This window comes from Olea europaea, chromosome 6, assembly GCF_002742605.1.
Source record: "Olea europaea var. sylvestris chromosome 6, O_europaea_v1, whole genome shotgun sequence".
Lineage (NCBI taxonomy): Eukaryota > Viridiplantae > Streptophyta > Magnoliopsida > Lamiales > Oleaceae > Olea > Olea europaea.
Genome location: NC_036242.1, coordinates 1,094,552 through 1,113,216, shown reverse-complemented (window position 1 = coordinate 1,113,216; position 18,665 = coordinate 1,094,552). Strand labels below are relative to the sequence as shown.

Below are 18,665 nucleotides of genomic sequence, written 5' to 3'. Positions count from 1 at the left end.
TATGCATGATGGGTACAAAAATTGATATAGTTTCATTAAGGATGGAAGTACCATTACTCTTGTGTCATTAACACCGGCGCAAGTCTATGAGAATCAATTAAAATTGAGAAGTGAGGAAGAGAGGAGAGCCAAGGAGTCAGAAAAAATGAGAGAAAGTGGTGAGTTAGAGAAAAAGAGAGAAAATGTTGAGATAGCCACTGGAGAGAAAAAAGAGAGAGCAGTCACAAGAGAGAAAAGAAAGAGAGTGTTCCGAAAGAAGAGAGAAAACACGAGCGAATTTCTTTGCAAAAGAGAGTGATTTGAGGAGGGCGGTAGTTGAGAGAAAAGAGATGATATTGTTCGTGTATAAGAAATCACTCCTCAATTTTGAGGAAACTAACACACCCCTCCCTAATTTGGCTAAGTCTTTGTTGCAGGACTTCGAAGATGTATTTTCGACGGATGACCCAAGTGGATTGCCGCCTATTCGAGGAATTGAATATCAAATTGACTTCATACCCGGAGCTGTCATTCCAAATCGACCGGCTTATCGAAGCAATCTCGAGGAAACTAAGGAGTTTCAAAAACAAGTGGAGGAGTTGATGAGCAAAGGATACGTGAGAGAAAGCATGAGTCCTTGGACGGTACCGATTTTGCTTGTGCCAAAAAGGATGGAACATGGCGAATGTGCGTGGATTGTAGGACTATCAACAACATAACGGTAAAGTATCGTCACCCTATATTTAGGTTAGATGACATGCTTGATGAATTACATGGTCATATTTTCTAAAATTGATTTAAAAAGTGGGTATCATCAAAATCGTATGCAGGAGGGTGATGAATGGAAAACGATTTTTAAAACTAAATATGGTTTATATGAATGGTTGGTTATGCCGTTTGGACTCACAAATGCACCTAACACTTTTATGCGCTTAATGAATCATGTTTTACGTGCCTTTATAGGAAAATTTGTTGTAATTTATTTTGAAGAAGCAGAGACCTAGGAGAGCATTTAAAACATTTAAAATGTGTGCTAATTGTTTTAAGGAAAGAACAACTTTATGCTAATCTTAAGAAATGTACGTTTTGTGCGGATAGAGTTATATTTCTTGGATTTGTGGTTAGTGCTAATGGAGTAGAAGTAGACGATGAAAAGATAAAAGCTATTAGAGATTGGTCGACACCTAAAAGCATCATGAAAGTTAGGCGTTTTCATGGTTTTGCTAGTTTTTATAGGCGTTTTGTGAAAGATTTTAGCACCATCACCGCATCACTCACGGAAGTAGTTAAAAAGAGTGTAGGTTTTCATTGGGGTGATGAACAAGAACTTGCATTTAATACTATTAAAGGTAGAATGTGTGAAGCACCTATTTTGACATTATCTAACTTTGACAAAACATTCGAGATTGAGTGTGATGCATCAGGAATAGGGATTGGAGCTGTTTTAATGCAGGATCATAGGCCTATTGCATATTTCAGCGAGCAATTGAGTGGAGCTGCTTTAAATTATCCTATATACGACAAAGAACTTTATGCACTTGTTCGAGCTTTAGAGACTTGGTAGCATTATCTATGGCCGAAGGAGTTTGTAATACACACCGATCATGAGTCACTAAAGCACTTGCGGGACAAGGTAAATTGAACAAGAGGCACGCGCGGTGGATGGAATTCATTAAGACGTTACCATACATCATTCGGTATAAGCAAGGTAAGGAAAATGTGGTGGCGGATGCGTTGTTGCGAAGATATGTATTGCTAACTACTCTTAATTCTAAGTTACTTGGGTTTGAACATATTAAGGAATTGTATGAAAGAGATGTTGATTTTTCAGATATTTATTTGTCATGCATTAAAGGAGCGGTTGATAGGTTCTTTAGGCATGAGAGGTATTTATTTCGAGAAAATAAGTTATGTGTTCCTAATTGTTCTATTCGGGAGTTGTTAGTAAGGGAGACACGTAGTGGTGGATTGATGGGACACTTTGGGGTTCAAAAGACTTTAGATGTATTGAATGAGCATTTTTATTGATCTAAGATGAAAAGTGATGTTGAGCGAATTTGTAGTCGATGTATAGGTTGTAAAAGGGCTAAGTCTAAGGTTTTACCTCAAAGTTTGTATACACCTTTACCTACACTTAGTGAGCCTTGGGTTGATATCTCGATGGACTTTGTTTTGGGTTTACCTAGGACTAAGAGCGGTTGGGATTCTATTTTTGTGGTTGTAGATAGGTTCAGCAAAATGACACATTTTATACCATGTCACATTTTTGTGGTTGTAGATAGGTTCAGCAAAATGACACATTTTATACCATGTCACAAAACGGACGATGCCATGAACATTGTTGACTTATTTTTTAAAGAGATTGTGCGTTTACATGGGGTTCTTAGAAGCATTGTGTTGGATCGGGATGTTAAATTTTTAGTCACTTTTGGAGAGTTTTGTGGGGGTAAGTTAGGCACTAAATTACTATTTTCCACAACTTGTCACCCACAAATGAATGGGCAAACCGAGGTGGTGAATATGACCATGACACAATTGTTGCGCACAGTAATCAATATAAATTTGAAAAGTTGGTAGGAGTTTCTACCATTTGATGAATTTGCATATCTCCATTTGAAATTGTATATGGTTTTAATCTGCTAACTCCTTTGGATTTAATTCTCTTACTTGTGAATGAACGTGGTAGTTTAGATGGTAAAAAGAAGGCGGAATTGGTTAAGTCACTTCATGAAAAGGTAAAGGCACAAATTGAAAATAAAAGCAAGCTGGTTGCGTCGCAGGCGAACAAAGGTAGGAAGCGCGTGACATTCGAGCCAGGAGATTGAGTTTGGGTGCACTTTAGGAAGGAGCGATTTTTGGAGCAAAGGAAGTCCAAGTTGCAGTCGAGGGGCGATGGTCCATTTCAAGTTATTAAAAAGATAAACGATAATGCATACAAGTTGGACCTTCCAGGTGAGTATAATGTTTCGGCTACTTTTAACGTATCTGATCTCTCTCTGTTTGATGCAGGTTCAGATTCGAGAACGAATTCTTTTGAAGAGGGAGGTGATGATATGACCCAGGAGTCGAGCCCAACGAAGGCAAGTGTGAGAACGGACCCGTTGATTAGTCGATGGCGGACCAATGACACAATCAAGGGCAAGGCAAGTGAAACAAGCGATGAAATTACTCGTTCAAGAAACCATTGATGAAACCATGTTCGGGACTCAAAATGGAGCAACTTTCATGTTCGGGTCAAAGGCCGAATCAACTTGGATCAATTTAATAACGAATGCCGAAACCGGAGAGAAGTTTCAAGCCTATGCAGTCGCATAGGCTAAGGTGGCTTGCGGTCACATGGAGGCTTACTCGAAACTCAAAGGAGGCAGCTTGCTTGAACTATGCATAGAAATGAGCGTCGCGGTCGCATAGGCCAAATTTTTGGCGAATTTTTTATTTATATTATTTTTTTATATTTTGTTAATTTTTAATTTTTTCCATATTTTGGGGATTATGCTCGAATTTTGCACGATTTTTACCTAATTTTTAGGTTTAGTATAAATAGGAGTTTTAATTCAACTGTAAGAAACTTTTGACATATTTGATATTGAATTAAAGTGAGGCGTATTGTCTTCTCTTCATCGTTCTTCATTGAACAATTTCGAACTTATCAAATGTTAACTTGTGGCGTTCAAACAATCGGATTTAATTCTTGGATTGCGTGATAAAGGGGTCTTTCAAACGTCGTTCTTGTTGGATTTTTTGATTCGACTTTCTTTTGGATTAATCCTAAACTCTTGGATTAATTTGGCTTTCTTGGGTACGTTAATTTCGTTGTGGGTTCCGTAGTCAACGTTGCTACGAGGTTCGCATCATAAGGGCAAGAAAAAGAGGAAGGAATACGAAGCTGCTCATAAGGGTCCAGCACAAAAGAAAAAGAAGGAAGACAAAGGAACTTGTTTCTTTTGCAACAAAACTGGACATGTGAAGAAGGATTGTGCCAAATATCGTGATTGACGTGCAAAGAAAGGTACAATTCTTACTTTAGTCTGTTCCGAGGATAATTTAGCTTTAGTACCTAGAAACACTTGGTGGATAGATTCTGGTGCTACTACTCATATAAGTGTTTCTATGAAGAGCTGCCTGAACTACCGAAAGCCAAATGATGTTGAAAGATACATCTATGTGGGTGATGGCAAATCGGTGGAAGTTGATGTAATAGGCACTTTTAGATTGTTATTAAGAACTGGTTATTATTTGGATTTGAAAGACACTTTCGTTGTACCGTCTTTTAGACGGAATTTAATTTCTGTTTCTTCGTTGGACAAATTTGGATATTGTTGTTCATTTGGAAACAATCAGTTTAGTCTTTTGGTAAATTCAAATGTTATTGGTACTGGTTCGTTATCTACATATGATAACCTATATTTGCTTGATATTATTGTATCATATAATGAAACATTGCATGTGGAATCACGTAGTATTAAACACAAATTAAATAAAGAAAATTTAGCAAAATTATGGCACAAGCGCTTAGGTCACATATCAAAAGCTAGAGTTGAATGACTTGTGTCGGATGGTATTTTGGATTCCCTTGACTTTACGGATTTTGATGTATGTATTGATTGTATCAAGGGAAAACAGACCAAAACAAAGAGATTAGGTGTTAACAGAACTTCGGATGTCTTAGAATTGATACATACAGATATTTGTGGACCGTTTTCTACAGCTTCCTGGAATGGTCAACAATATTTTATATCATTCATAGACGATTACTCACGTTATGGGTACCTATATGTCATTCATGAAAAGTCTGAGTCACTGGACATGTTCAAAATTTTTAAAACTGAGGTTGAAAATTAACTCAACAAAGGGATAAAGAGCGTTAGATCTGATCGTGGTAGTGAGTACTACGGCAGATATGACAGATCAAGTGAACAATGTCCAGGACCATTTGCCAAATACCTAGAGGAATGTTGAATCGTCCCTCAATACACTATGCCGAGATCACTTAGCATGAATGGTGTAGCTGAAAGACGAAACAGAACTCTTAATGACATGTAAGGAGTATGATTAGTCATTCAAACTTACCAAAATCACTCTAGGGAGAGGCATTAAAGACTGCAGCTTATATTTTGAATAGAGTACCAACTAAGGCTGCTGCTAAAACACCTTATGAGCTTTGGACAGGCAGAAAGTCTAGTCTAAAGCATTTTCACGTTTGGGGATGTTCAGCTGAGGCTAGGCCTTATAGGCCATATGAAAAGAAATTGGACTCCAAAATAGTAAGCAGCTACTTTATTGGCTATTCTGAGCGGTCTAGGGGCTACAAATTTTATGATCTCACACTTAAGTCAATTTTTGAAATGGGAACTGCAACATTTTTTGAGGATGTTGAGTTTGGAGGGAGAAATAAGGTTAAAGACATTGTCTTTGAGGAAGAAGTTGAGGGAGGATCAGTCTCGATTCCTACTATTACTTTTGACAATGTACAGGTTTCTATTCCTGTCATTGATCAAGAAGTATATCTAGAACCTCAACAAGACAATGTTGAAGAACTTCCCACCCAAAATGAGGCAATTATTCTAGAAGTGCAAACTCAACAACCTCAAGAATCAATGCCACTAAGGAGATCCAGAAGAGAAAGGAAAAATGCTATTCCGGATGATTTTATAGTATTTCTCCCAGAACATGAGGAAAATAATGGAATGATGGAAGATGATCCAATCAATTTCCATTGGGCCATGCAGAGTTCTAACTCTCAAAAGTGGATTGATGCCATGAATGAGGAGTATAAGTCTATGCAAGATAATAAGGTTTGAGATCTTGTTTCGTTACCAGAAGGTGCGAAGCCCATGGGTTGCAAATAGATTTTTAAAACCAAAAGGGATTCGAAAGGTAATGTAGAAAGATATAAGGGTCGTCTTATAGCTAAAGGCTTTACCCAAAAGGAAGACATCGACTTCAAAGAGACTTTCTCTCCGATTTCAACGAAAGACTCTTTCAGGATAATTATGGCACTTGTTGCGCATTTTGACCTTGAGTTACATCAGATGGATGTTAAGACGACGCTTCTCAATGGCGACATTGACGAGACGATCTATATGGTACAACTAGAAAACTTTGTGTCTGGAGACTTGAAGAATATGGTTTGTAAATTAAAAAAATCCATCTATAGTCTCAAGCAAGCTTCCCGTTGATGGTACCACAAATTTCATCAAGTAATTATCTCATTTGGTTTTGAGATGAATGTTGTTGATGATTGTGTGTATCACAAGTTCAGTGGGAGTAAACATATTTTCCTGATTTTGTATGTTGATGACATACTACTTGCCGCTAATGATATAGGCATGTTGCATGAAACCAAGAGATTTCTGTCAAGGAATTTTAAGATGGAAGATCTTGGTGACGCCTCTTTTGTACTAGGGATTCAGATACGCCGTGATCGTTCTCAAGGTATTCTTGGATTGTCACAAAGGAGTTATATCGATAAAGTACTTAAGAGGTTTGACATATAAGACTGCAAACTAGATGACACCCCTATCGCTAAGGGAGACAAATTTAGTCTCAAACAATGCCCGCAAAATGACCTTGAAGTTAAGGAAATTTAGAAGATTCCCTATGTATCAGCTATTGGGAGTCTAATGTGTGCTCAAGTTTGTACACGTCCAGACATAGCATTTATTGTTGGAATGCTAAGCAGATATTTAAGCAACCTAGAATGGATCATTGGAAAGCAGCCAAAAGGGTTATAAGGTATTTAAAGAGAACAAAGGATTACATGCTCACATATAACAGATCGGATCAGTTGGAGATCATAGGGTACTTCGATTCTGATTTTGCCGAATGCAAAGACAGTAGAAGATCCACATCAGGCTATATCTATCTACTATCTGGAGGAGCTATTTCCTGGAAGTGTGCTAAGCAGACACTCATAACTTCTTCTACCATGGCTGCTGAGTTTGTAGCATGCTATGAGGCATCTAACCAAGGAATATGGCTGCGAAACTTTGTCACTGGGCTGCGCATTCTGAACGGCATAGAAAAACCACTAAAGTTATATTGTGACAATAACTCGACAGTTCTGTATTCCAACAACAACAATAGCACATCTAAGTCAAAACACATAGACATTAAATTCCTGGTCGTGAAGGAAAGAGTATAGAGTGGAAAATTTTCCATAGAGCACATTGGAACGAACTCCATGATTGCGGATCCGCTTACTATGGGATTGCCACCCAAGGTCTTTCATGAGCACACTACTCGTATGGGTGTCAGATTTATTGAGGATATCGTGTTTTAGTGGGAGTTTGTATTCTTATTGCTTTATGTTTAATTGGACACATTTGTGTATTTGGATATTTTTCTGTACATAAATAAAGTATTCAGTTCATTTCACTCTGTTATTATATTCAATATTGATCTCACTTAAGATATAAGGTTGGACAAGTTGGAAATAGACATGTTTGGATCACATAACATGTAATTTCCATGCTACGCTCCCATGATTAATCTATGTCATTTGGTTGTATGAGTGTACGTGACTATTGATGGATTTAGTCACGTTAAGTGTGACGAAAATCGTTTTGATCCTACATTAATATGACTAATGGGCGAGATTGTTTAGAAATACCCTTAATAATGATAGCAAATTTTGAACTCATAAGTTGTGCACATTTAAAGGATTACATGTAAGGCCCAGTGGGAGATTGTTGAAAAATTCCAGCATATATAGGGCCACACATGTATATAAATTAAAATGTGTGTTGCTAGCTTAAAGTTTTAATCCATTAAAGTGATCCATCGGGTTTAATTTTGGACTTATGGGTATTAAGTGTTATGGGATTAAAGTGTAGAGATCGGGTGGTTGTTTTAAATTGATGAGGGGTCAATTTAAAATAAATAAAAGATGATAACTGCCTACAGTTATTTATCATGGGGCCATGGTCCTCAACTGTACGTAAAAATTTTCTAGATTCTCTGCATCCCCATCAACAGAGAGTTTTTCAAGAATTTCAAAGGAAATCACGTAACAATTGGAAGATCATAACTTGAACAAAATCAATTACAATTATGGATCAAGGTACGCTTCCGCTTTCATTTTGTTCTCTTTGATTTCAACATGGATCAATTGAGATGAAAGGATTGAAATTGGATTATTAGTTCCTTTCAAATCTGGACTAAAATCTATCATGTTTTTCTTGGAAATGGGCAATTTTCTTGGTTTTTAAGGAAAACCAAATTGGTTTTCTAGGCTTTTTTTTTCTTTTTGCAATGGAAACAAATTCTATCCTTAATTGTAAAAAAAAAAATATTTTTTTTAATTGACAATTTTCACGTAAAACGAAGCCAAACAAATACCGAAATATAAATGATTTTTCTTCATTTTTTTTTTTGGCAATGATAACAAATTCTATCCCCAATACCAATAAATTCTATTCCTTTAATTGACAATTTTCATGTAAAACAAACCCAAACGAACACTAAAAAATACCTTTATTTTCAACATTTTCCACATGAAAAATTATAACAATCAAATACAATAATTGACAATTCTCAGTAAAACAATTTTAGGTAATTCAATTCCCTGAAATTCGTTTTCTTTCCACCAAAGTTTCATTTTTACAATCAAACGGACCCGAGTCACTTATATGCCCAAGAACAATTAAAAGAAATCAATGAAATGTCTTGAGCTAGCAAAAGCAATTTGGATGGCACAACATAGGATAACCTTAGTTGAGCCTCTCAAATGGAAAAGGAAGGAAATGATTCTTCTCCATTTCCTTTTTTAAGAAAAAGAGACCATAGCCCGATCTCAATTAGTTACCAGATGCATGCTTGAGTTCCCCATTTTGGCAATTTTGGTCCACCACTACACTTTTCAAGGTAGTTCTGTAGGGTATCAAACATTTTTCAATTTTTTTTAAGGAGAAGATAACATATTTATAAAAAAGCATCAACATAAAAGAAAAGGAAAAATAATCTATTGAGATAATTGCAGCACCGGTTCATAACCTTTCACTTTTTGTAAGCTTTATCCCAACCTTTAGTTTGTGCCGACGAAGGTCCCAAACCTTTGAAAAATTAGCAGTTGATGTCTAAATGAATGAATTGTTATTTGACCAAGTCAAAATTTGATCAATTTTGACCAAAATGGAAAAGGCAAAATAGTAACTTTGTATTTTCCTCACATTAAATAAATTTAAAACAATAAATTAAAAAAATAAAACCCACTTTTCCCTACTCCATCCTAGCCCAGCCCAATCAAAAAAAAAAAAAAAAAACCATCCGGCCACCATCGATCCCCTCATCGCCACCAACCACTAGTGCCGACAACTACCAATATATTTAAATCCGAAAAATCTTAACACCGCAGAGGAAAGAAAACGCATATTCCCATTTTCATATCCAAATTCACCAATTAGTTTTAGGGGGGAAATATTAATGTTTATTCTCTCTCATACACGACTAGACGATTTCTAGTCGGCTAAAAATGATGTTATCAAGCTAAAGAAAGGCAAAAATGTTTGTCAGAGTTCATAGATCTAAATCTCACTAAAAAAGGGTAATAGTGAATATTTTCAAACACGATTAAGAAGAGCTAATTGTTCTAATGATCATTGAATTTAGGTTCATATCTTTGATTAGTCACTGAAATTTAAAATGTCGAGTTTTGATCACCGAACTTAGGTTTATGTTTTCGATTGCTTACTAAAATTTAAAATGTCGAGTTTGACCTCTGAACTTTGAAAAATGCCGTACGTTACTCACTAGTATAACTTTTAATTTTAAAAAATAGCGAGTTTACAATGAGTAATGTATAGTATTTTTCAAAATTCAGTGAGTAATATACAACATTTTTCAAAGTTCAATAGTAAAAAATCGACATTTTAAATTTCAGTGAGCAATCAAAGACATGAACCTAAATTCAATGATCAAAACTCGACATTTTAAATATCGGTGATCAATCAAAGACATTGATCTAAATTCAGCAACCATTGGAACAATTAACTTGATTAAAAACAAAACCCAAATCAAGAAAATGAAATTTAAGAAGAAAAATGTTGAGTTTTTGATTCCTTTAATAAACTTGGTGCTAGAAGCTCTAAATGTGATTTCAACTTCAAACTCAATAATGGAACATCACACCACCACCAATCGAACCAAAGCCTAACGTCTTTTCGAAATCTCCAAAAAGCTGCTCTGAAACAAAGACGTCTATTGACTCAAATAATGTTGCTAACAGATACCGGACCCACCTACGCACACGTAAGTCTGGTCCAACATGTTAAGACACGTGAACGGTCTAGAACTGGCAAATCAAGGGCGTGGCAGCGACTCAAAGGTGCGGGACGAGAACATTCGAAGTCCGACGAGATATTTGGATAACGATTGTACAATAATTACCAATCGATGTCTGTAAAATATATATGTGAACTCGTATGTATTTTGAGAGAGTAAAATGTGTAATCTTTGTTTTTGTATCAAATCTTGCATTAGTTTTACATTGGGGGTATGAGGGAGTATTTATAGTGATACAAGTTAAATCGTGGCCCTCGACTGGAAGTACATGTGCCTCATCTTATTGGTTTACATGTCAAATTCTAGGCATCCTATCTGACCACTAGGCTGCTATACATTTATTAATTGGCAGAGTCGTCATTATGTTTGACAAAACAAGACACTTTCACTCTATGATGGGTGCTCCATCAATCATTCGAAGGGGATCCTTGTGTAAGACTGAACCTCTGGGGAGGAGTGATGTCAAAGGTGCTGGATATTGGCTTTGGCATATGGGCCTTTGTATGAACCACCTCAACCAGTACACTTTGGTTTCAGCGTTTGGGTCACGTCATAGGTGTTGTTTCTAGATATCATATCTTCTTTGTTGGCCCACGGGCCTCGGACTCCATGCCATGTGGTTCGAGACATGTGGGCCATGGGCCTCAGTGGGTCGACTCAATGTGTCAACACGTAACAACCTCAGGGGCTCCAAGGATTTTGTTATTCTAGCCCAGGAAATGGAGTGCTTTCGATTTTTTGCTTTGCTCCAAAGACTTTGCTATTAAAGCAATAAGTGTAATCTTTGATTTTCTGCTCTTTGTCATCTTGGTTTGGGAGAAAACATGGTTTCTGAAAAATGAGGAAGATTAAAAAGATGGGTTTGAACACCGACGAGTTTTTTGAGTTCATTAGGTTGTTGATTTTTTGTTTTGTGAGATGATGTGGTGGCTCGTGGCCGATGGGGGTTGATGGGCTGTGGTTTTGATTTGTTTGGAGTGAAGCAGGGGATGGTGTGGAAGATGATTATCAAGATTATGTTTTATTTTATTTATTTTTATTTTTAACTTATTTAATGCGAGGAAAATACGAAGTTATCATTTTACCCTTTTTTATTTGGTGAAAATTGATCAAATTTTGACTTATTTGGTCAACTAATGGTCAAATTCATTTGGACCTCAACTGCTAGTTTTTTAAAGGTTTGGAACCTTCGATAGCACAAATTAAATGTTTGGATAAGATCTACAAAAAAGTGAAAAGTTAGAAATCGTTGCTGCAATTATCCCAAATCTAAATTACAGTAACTTTAATATGAAGTGCAATAGAAAAAGGTGAAGATATAGCTATAATAATAAACAACTATGAATTTCTCTGCTTGTAAGAAAGCAATGCTGTCAGAATTTTATCCAACAGCATTTGGTTCGTTTCTTTCTCCTTTTTTGCCATTGTTCAATAAAAAACTGCCAACTGCATTCTGCGAAAGTTTTACAGCATTTCAGTACACATGGTATGACTGAACAAATATTAAGAACATTTGATAGAAATGAATGAGCGAGGATTTCTAAAAATAAGAGGGCGGGGGAGGGGGGGTGATAATCGTGGGGAGGGGGGGGGATAATCGTGTTAAGAAGCATGCTTGTCTAAGCTCATAAAATTTCCTTGAAAGTATTTGTATTTATAAAAAAAATAAGTGAATTTCAAATGAAATATTATTTTATTGTTTAAAGTTAAAAATAAGTAAGTTACTTTCTTTGACGATGATGTAGGAATTAATGGTGAACAAAAATCGTCAGGTGAACAAAAATTGTCAAACTAGAAAACAAAGTCAAAACGACCATTTTTAAACTATTAATTTGAATTTAAATAGACCCATTAACAATTTTTTTTTAATCAAATCGAAATGTTTGGCATAACTAAAAAAAGAAGAAGAAGAAGTAAAACCGAATGCCGAGTTTGAGATGCTGAAAGATGAGAAACAATTAAATATTAATTCAAATCCACCACTATTCTCCATTTCACTTATTAAGGTACAAAACCACCCTAATCCTCCACTGCCCAAATTTCCAATTGCTCAACCCTAACCTTCATCCCTCCATTCCAATTGCCTAACCCTAATCGTCAATTCCAAGAACCTCTCCAATTTCACTTGAAAGTAACTCCTCGCACATTGATATTATGGTAATTTCAAACAAGGCGATAGCTTGTTATAACTTTTTCGAGCAATTATCAGTCAAGTAGTCGATTTGTTTTATTATGAATAGTTATTTGATAATTGAGTTAGTGTTGTAGTTGAACATAATATTGCATCTATAAAAAACTGTATTGTAGTTTATAGGATTTATTCTGATGTAGACATATATTATACATCGAACTCGTTTCTTCAATTAAACTATTAAAATTTTCAAGCAATTTCATGAGCACTTTACTTGATTTCTATAAGCTTTCACTAACCAAAATTCTGACCAACTAAAAATAAACAAGAAAAAGTATAAAATCATATTTCCCAATTCATGACTGTCAAGTATTTGTCAAATACGTCTTAGATTTTAAGTGGAGATGAGCAAACTCGTATGAATTGCACCATTAGTCTGTAACATATGATGTTAGTAGTAAGTTGGTCTCAACATTTATAAAAATCAAGTAGATTCTAACGTTGTTGTAGTATCACAGTCGATCCTCAATGAAGTAAACTGTTGAAATCTTTGTCATACAACCTTTGGATGTCTAACTCCATGAAGCTAACTTTTACTTCATGTCCAAAAATTTGAACTGATACATGTCTTCATGAAAGGCATAAGATAATTTAACGAAAATTTGAACAATTTTCATGTTGGAGAACTAATTATGCAACAATAAGTGGATTCCAATTTGATTTATTTGAGGACCAACTTGCCAATGAAACCACAGGTTGCAAACAAATGGCACGACTTTCTTCGAAATAAAAGAAGATTGTTTCATAAGGTAAAGCCATCTTGATAGAAAATTGTTAATAGATGCTTTGACGGAATGAATGTTAGCAAAATATGATTGGATGCAAAAGTTGACCGGGGGTTTTAAACGGTCCAATAATATGATGTCATGTGACATTATGTCAAACCATTATATTATTGTAGCATGATTCATGAAGAAGTGCGACTGGGTAAACTTAAAGAGCTCTTGCTCTGTGATTTACAATCATGAATAAGTTACTGGTGCAACCATTTGGCTAATACCAATCGATTCGAGCTCAAACGTTCGTCTGTCGATGATGAAATCTTGATGATTTTCTCTATCTATTGGATGGAGAGTATGCTTTAAACTCATCTCGGCTGTACCCACCCTTGAGTATATGCTTCAACAGAAAGCCCTGCCTCACTCAATGCATTCATTGCTGATCTGTAAAGTCTGGCATCCAATTTAGTTCCTTCCATCTTCATATCCTGCAAAAGCTTAACCAATTCATCCACTCTATTCATTTTAGAGAAAACACCAACCATTATACCAGCCATTGCCCTATCAATCACCCCTCCATTAATCTTAAACTCATCAAACAATTTTGTGCACATATCAAACTCCCTTGCCCTGCTATAAGCACTTATCACACTCGTGTATGTGACACGGTCTGAAGCAACTTTTCTTCGTTTCATCTCCTTCCAAATCTTCTCGACTTGCTTCAAGTTTAACGCTCTACCGTGCATATCCAATAAAGAATTGTATATCCACACGTTCGGTTCACAGCCTCTCTCTTTCATTTTAGCTACAAGTCTCATTGCGTCCCTTGGCCTACCGGTCTTGCTATACATGGAAATCATGCTAGAATACGCCACCACGCATTTATCGTACCCCTTTTGTTCCATCTCAGCAAATACCATCTCTGCCTTGGAATACAATCCGAGCCGGAAGTAAATATTTTGAGCTGAAGCATAGGTCACTTGACCGGCATCACATCCGCGGGATAAAAGTTGTTCATAAACTTCAGCTGCAGCTTTAAGCCCTTTTCTTTTGCTAAAGGCATTGACGATTGTACAAAATATGCAATCAGAAACTCTGATATTTATCCGTTTCATAACAGAAACAACATCGAGAGTCCTTTCCAATTGCCCGACTTTGATGTACATCAACACGAGCTTCAAAAACAGAGCTGGATCTCTCAACATTTTCTTGCTCTCGGCTTCTTCTAAAAGCTCTTCAGCCATTTTAACTTCGCCAACACTTGCGAAAGAACTTATCAATGAGGAGTAAATTGAATGATCCTCTGGTATGCCTCTCTTCGGCATTTCTCTCAAGACCTCAAGTGCTTCAAAACAACGATCCAACTTCCCCAACGACGTGCACAAAATGTAATAAATCTTCGTGTGAATTCTCGAGGGAACGACTTCATATTTTCCATTCTTGAATTCTTGAAATATCGTAAGAGCTCTTTCGTAGTGTCCCATTTTAAGACAAGCTTCCATTATGTGACAGTAACAAGAAGGGTCCAAAATAATGCCTTCACATTTCATCCCTTCATACAAAACAATGGTGCTGCTATACATATGCAAACTGTTATAGCCTTTCATCGCTGAGTCGAAGGCTAAAACAGCGATTTTAGCATCAACTAAGAAGACTTGTAGCAAATTATTTACAAGCTTCAATTTTCTGGCTTTAATGCATGTACTAATTAATCTACAACACACGGAACTGCTTGGCAGTACCTTGAACTTCTTAACATCTTCACAGAATGAAAATAATGAAACCCAATTCTTTGAATTGATTAAGTACCTGACGAGAAGATTTAGCGTCGATTTCTGAGGAGTAAAATCTGGTTTTTCTTTGGCTTTCTCATAGTAATCGTGTGCGAGTTGTTCAGTTTGAGAATCTCCAAACAAACTGCATATTACAGCATTGAGTTCACCAGAATCCGGCACGTGAAAATCGCGTTGAAGTTTCAAGCCGACGTCAATAACACAAGCGGCATTGGTGGTCATACTCGTATCTTCCAGTACCGGCGATGAACACCCGGACGATAAAGATTTGGCAACAATACTTTTTGAGCACACGACCCAACATAAAGTTCTGGGTTTTAAAGGTATGACATGATGTGGGATTGCGAGATTTTTGGTTACTCGTAGAGTTGCGTCTACAGAAGATAATGGGCAGTCGAGTGAATTCGAAATAGCCATCTTTGAAATTTAGGTTCGAGGTAGGTTGTATTTTTCTTTGATCCAAACTTTGAGATGAGATTCAAAGTGATTGTCGATAGCATATCTGATGAAATCTGGATTGTGCAATGCATGCCGCTGCTCGTGTGATATGAACCACATAATGATATGACACGTAGATTGCTATGGACTTTGAGTTTTGCTGCCATTTCCAGCCACACAATTGTGTAACAAAAAACTATTGGTCACTCAAATCGTTCACAGAAATTTATTTTAGTCACTCAACTTCTATTTTTATTCCAGTTAAGTCATCCATTTGTCAGCAACATTAATGCATATGCATATCCTTCTTGAGTCTTGACAGAGGGTTTTTGCTAATGTCTCCATCTTATTGGCTTGCAAGATGCCAAGATGGGATTAATCTTTTGCCAAAAATGTTGAGAAAATAATCAAAGGCAACGATTAGGTGTTTCAAATCGACCTTACCAATGAATCGCTCGAAATTGTATTGAGATGAGCCACGACTCGTGAAACCCATGAGTTGGCTGTATGAAAGCTTATGGGCTAGGCTCACGAGCTGTCAAACGGTCATGTTATTTTATTTTTTATTTTTTTGAGGAACCTTTTTTCACTATAAATACCTTCTCTCCACTTCATTTTTTCCCCACACAACTCTCTTTATCAATAACATAGATAGTTGAATTTATTTTCAAGTATTTTTGCCCAATTCTAGTTTAAGGGGCCGTTTGAGCCCCATTATTTGTAGATTATAATGAGATGAACAGTGTTTTTTGAAAAATGAGTGGTTAAAAAATTTTTGATTTACGTGTAATATTATTTTATTGAATATTGTGTGGTTAAAAGTAGGAGAGAGAAAAATTTAATTTAATATAATGAAAAATAATGGGGCTCAAACGGGGGCTAAATATGTTATTCTACATCTTTCTTCAATTCATTCAACCAATCGAGAGTTCAATTAATTCTACATTTACATATGAATTTAGATCAGACTTTTTAAGATACCTTTTTAGAGTTCAACTAATGTTCAATAACCTTTTTATTTTATTTTTATATAGAGACATCATAGGGGTGTAATAGCTAAGAGGACAACAATGAGCATATGATACCTTTTTATATGTCAATGACATATATGTAGATACTGTCAATAGTTTTACAATATTAGTTATTCTCAAATCATTGGGTTTTTTCACGTCCTTAGTTAATAGCACAAGATTGAGTATATTTTTTCCCTCTGAAAGCATTAGATAGATTCATAATTCAAACATCTCCCTTTTAAAGAGTTTCTTCTTTTTTTCTGAAAAATGATATTTCAAATAGTATTTTTGGAGAATTGGTTAAAAAGTAGGAATAAAATGTTGAATTTACATACAAAATATTTTATTGTGTGCATATGTAATTGAAAATGAATTTGATATATATATATATATATGTAAAATAAACAGGGTAATAATTTGATCTATATTAGATTATTCTATATGCTATACAAGTTTTTGTTCAAGTTATTAAAGGGTATAGCCATTCAAATGGATAATTGAAAATTTGGATACCATGTCTACTACATAATACACGTTAATATTACGTAGGTACAATTATTTCCCGAAATTCAAAATGATGTTGCACCGTGAGTTTTTAGCATACGTTGTAGTCTTGTAGATCAATCATACTCAAATAAGATGTAACAGAAGCCCAACACAACTAAAAACTTGACAATATGTATGATTAGAGGGATCAGATAATGAAGTAGGGGAAAGAAAAGAGGAAAATGCAATGAAATAGATACAAAGGGGTAAGACAAAGAGAGGTGATAATAAAAGAGTGAGGACAGAGTAAAGTGAATGAGACGACGAATTACAGAAGGAGATTATAAATTGAGGAAGGAGAAAAAAAAATGTAATCTTTATTATTAGGGTGCGTTTGATCGGAGAGATTTTTCATGGAATTCCATTTTCCAATTTTAAGGGTGTTCGGTGGCTTCTTCTTCTTCTCTTTTTTTTTTAAGGGTGTTCGATGGCTCCTCAACTTTACAAAAGTGCAACTGTTATCTCACAAGTGTCCATTAGAAGAAGTGGAGGTTTTGTAGATGTGCCCATCCAAATGGGCTTTAGGCCATGTTTGAACTCATTTAAAATTTATTTTCAATTACATATTTTTTCAATAAAATAAATTTTTACATGAACTAATAAATTTTTTATTTTATTTTTTGAACACATATTTAAAAAATAATAATTTTTCACAAATTTTATTATAAAAAAATCTCTACTAAACGGGGTTCATTGAATTTTCAACGAATAGGTTAGTAATTTCAATTAGTTGACTAAACTTCAAGTTAGTTTCAAATTTCCGTGATCTATTCTCCTCTAAATTAAAAAAAAAAAAAATGTTTAGTTGGCAGCCATATTGTAATTGTTTTAATGCCTAATAATTGCAATTTGGATTGTGGGGGCAGGGGGAAGAAGAAGATGATGCCCACATTTTCTTTCTTTCATTTTTTTATTTATTTATGGTTTATCTATTTAACTTATTTAATTAATGGGATAATATACAAATTACTATTTTGCCCTTACTAATATGGTCAAATTTGGAATCAAAGTCAGTTCTTTGGTCAACTAACGGTGAAATGGATGGATTCCATCCATCTGGACTTCGGCTGCATATTTATGAAAGGTTTGGGACCTTCGCTGGCACAAAATGAAGGTTTGGGCAAAGTCTGCTAATAAAAGAAAGGTTTAGTACAGCTGCTACAATTTTCCCAAGTTTAAAATTAAATTTAAAATTAGTTATCCAAGTGAGATAAATTAAAGTTTAATGGTTCGATTGAAATTTTGGTGAAATTTTAGTGATGACTAATATAAAATTTACCTAGTTTTCTTTACACTTGTTTCCCCAACGACGTTCGCGTGATGAAAGCGACAGGAGGACATTTCATTTTCACTTCATCTTGTTTTCAATACAGAGATTTTACAGTTTTTGCTTGTCCTTTCTGGTCTTGTGTTGCTTGAAGAAATCAACTTGGATCCGTGAAATCTGCATTCCCAGAGCTATCGTTTTCCCTTCCAACATTTCAATGCATTTGGTACGTATTTCTTTTGCTAATTTACTTTCTCTTCAGTAGTCGAAAAGAACCCAAAACAAGATAGATGATGAACCGGGCGTTGAATTTTCCATGTTTCTAAGATACAAGATTCAGGTATTTCCAATGTTTTCACTTTTCAAACCCAGCCTGATCATCGAATCCTAAAAGTTCAAACCGAGTCGAACATGGGTTTTCTATATCGCATGCTATCG

At 35.5% G+C, this 18,665-nt stretch overlaps 2 protein-coding genes across 3 annotated transcripts in view; one reads left to right on the top strand and one right to left on the bottom strand.

Moving 5' to 3' along the window:
- Nucleotides 1–13,266: 13,266 nt before the first annotated feature.
- On the bottom strand, nucleotides 13,267–15,503 carry LOC111395424 (pentatricopeptide repeat-containing protein At5g13770, chloroplastic). Its single transcript, XM_023021409.1, has one exon. It carries the CDS (start codon nucleotides 15,378–15,380, stop codon nucleotides 13,539–13,541), a length of 1,842 nt encoding a protein of 613 aa, XP_022877177.1. The 5' UTR covers nucleotides 15,381–15,503; the 3' UTR covers nucleotides 13,267–13,538.
- A 2,776-nt stretch (nucleotides 15,504–18,279) lies between these two features.
- The window catches only part of LOC111395423, a 9,104-nt gene continuing 8,718 nt past the window's right edge, over nucleotides 18,280–18,665 (top strand). The window contains exon 1 of one of the 2 annotated variants that reach the window (XM_023021406.1): nucleotides 18,280–18,453. The gene's annotated coding sequence lies outside the window, so the exon portion shown is untranslated. Of the gene's footprint in view, nucleotides 18,568–18,665 lie in introns of both variants that reach the window. The other variant, XM_023021408.1, reaches the window with a different exon arrangement.

What these genes read in the sequence shown, in the direction of transcription:
- LOC111395424 (XM_023021409.1), bottom strand. Translation starts at nt 15,380, where the DNA reads ATGGCTATTTCGAATTCACTCGACTGCCCATTATCTTCTGTAGACGCA.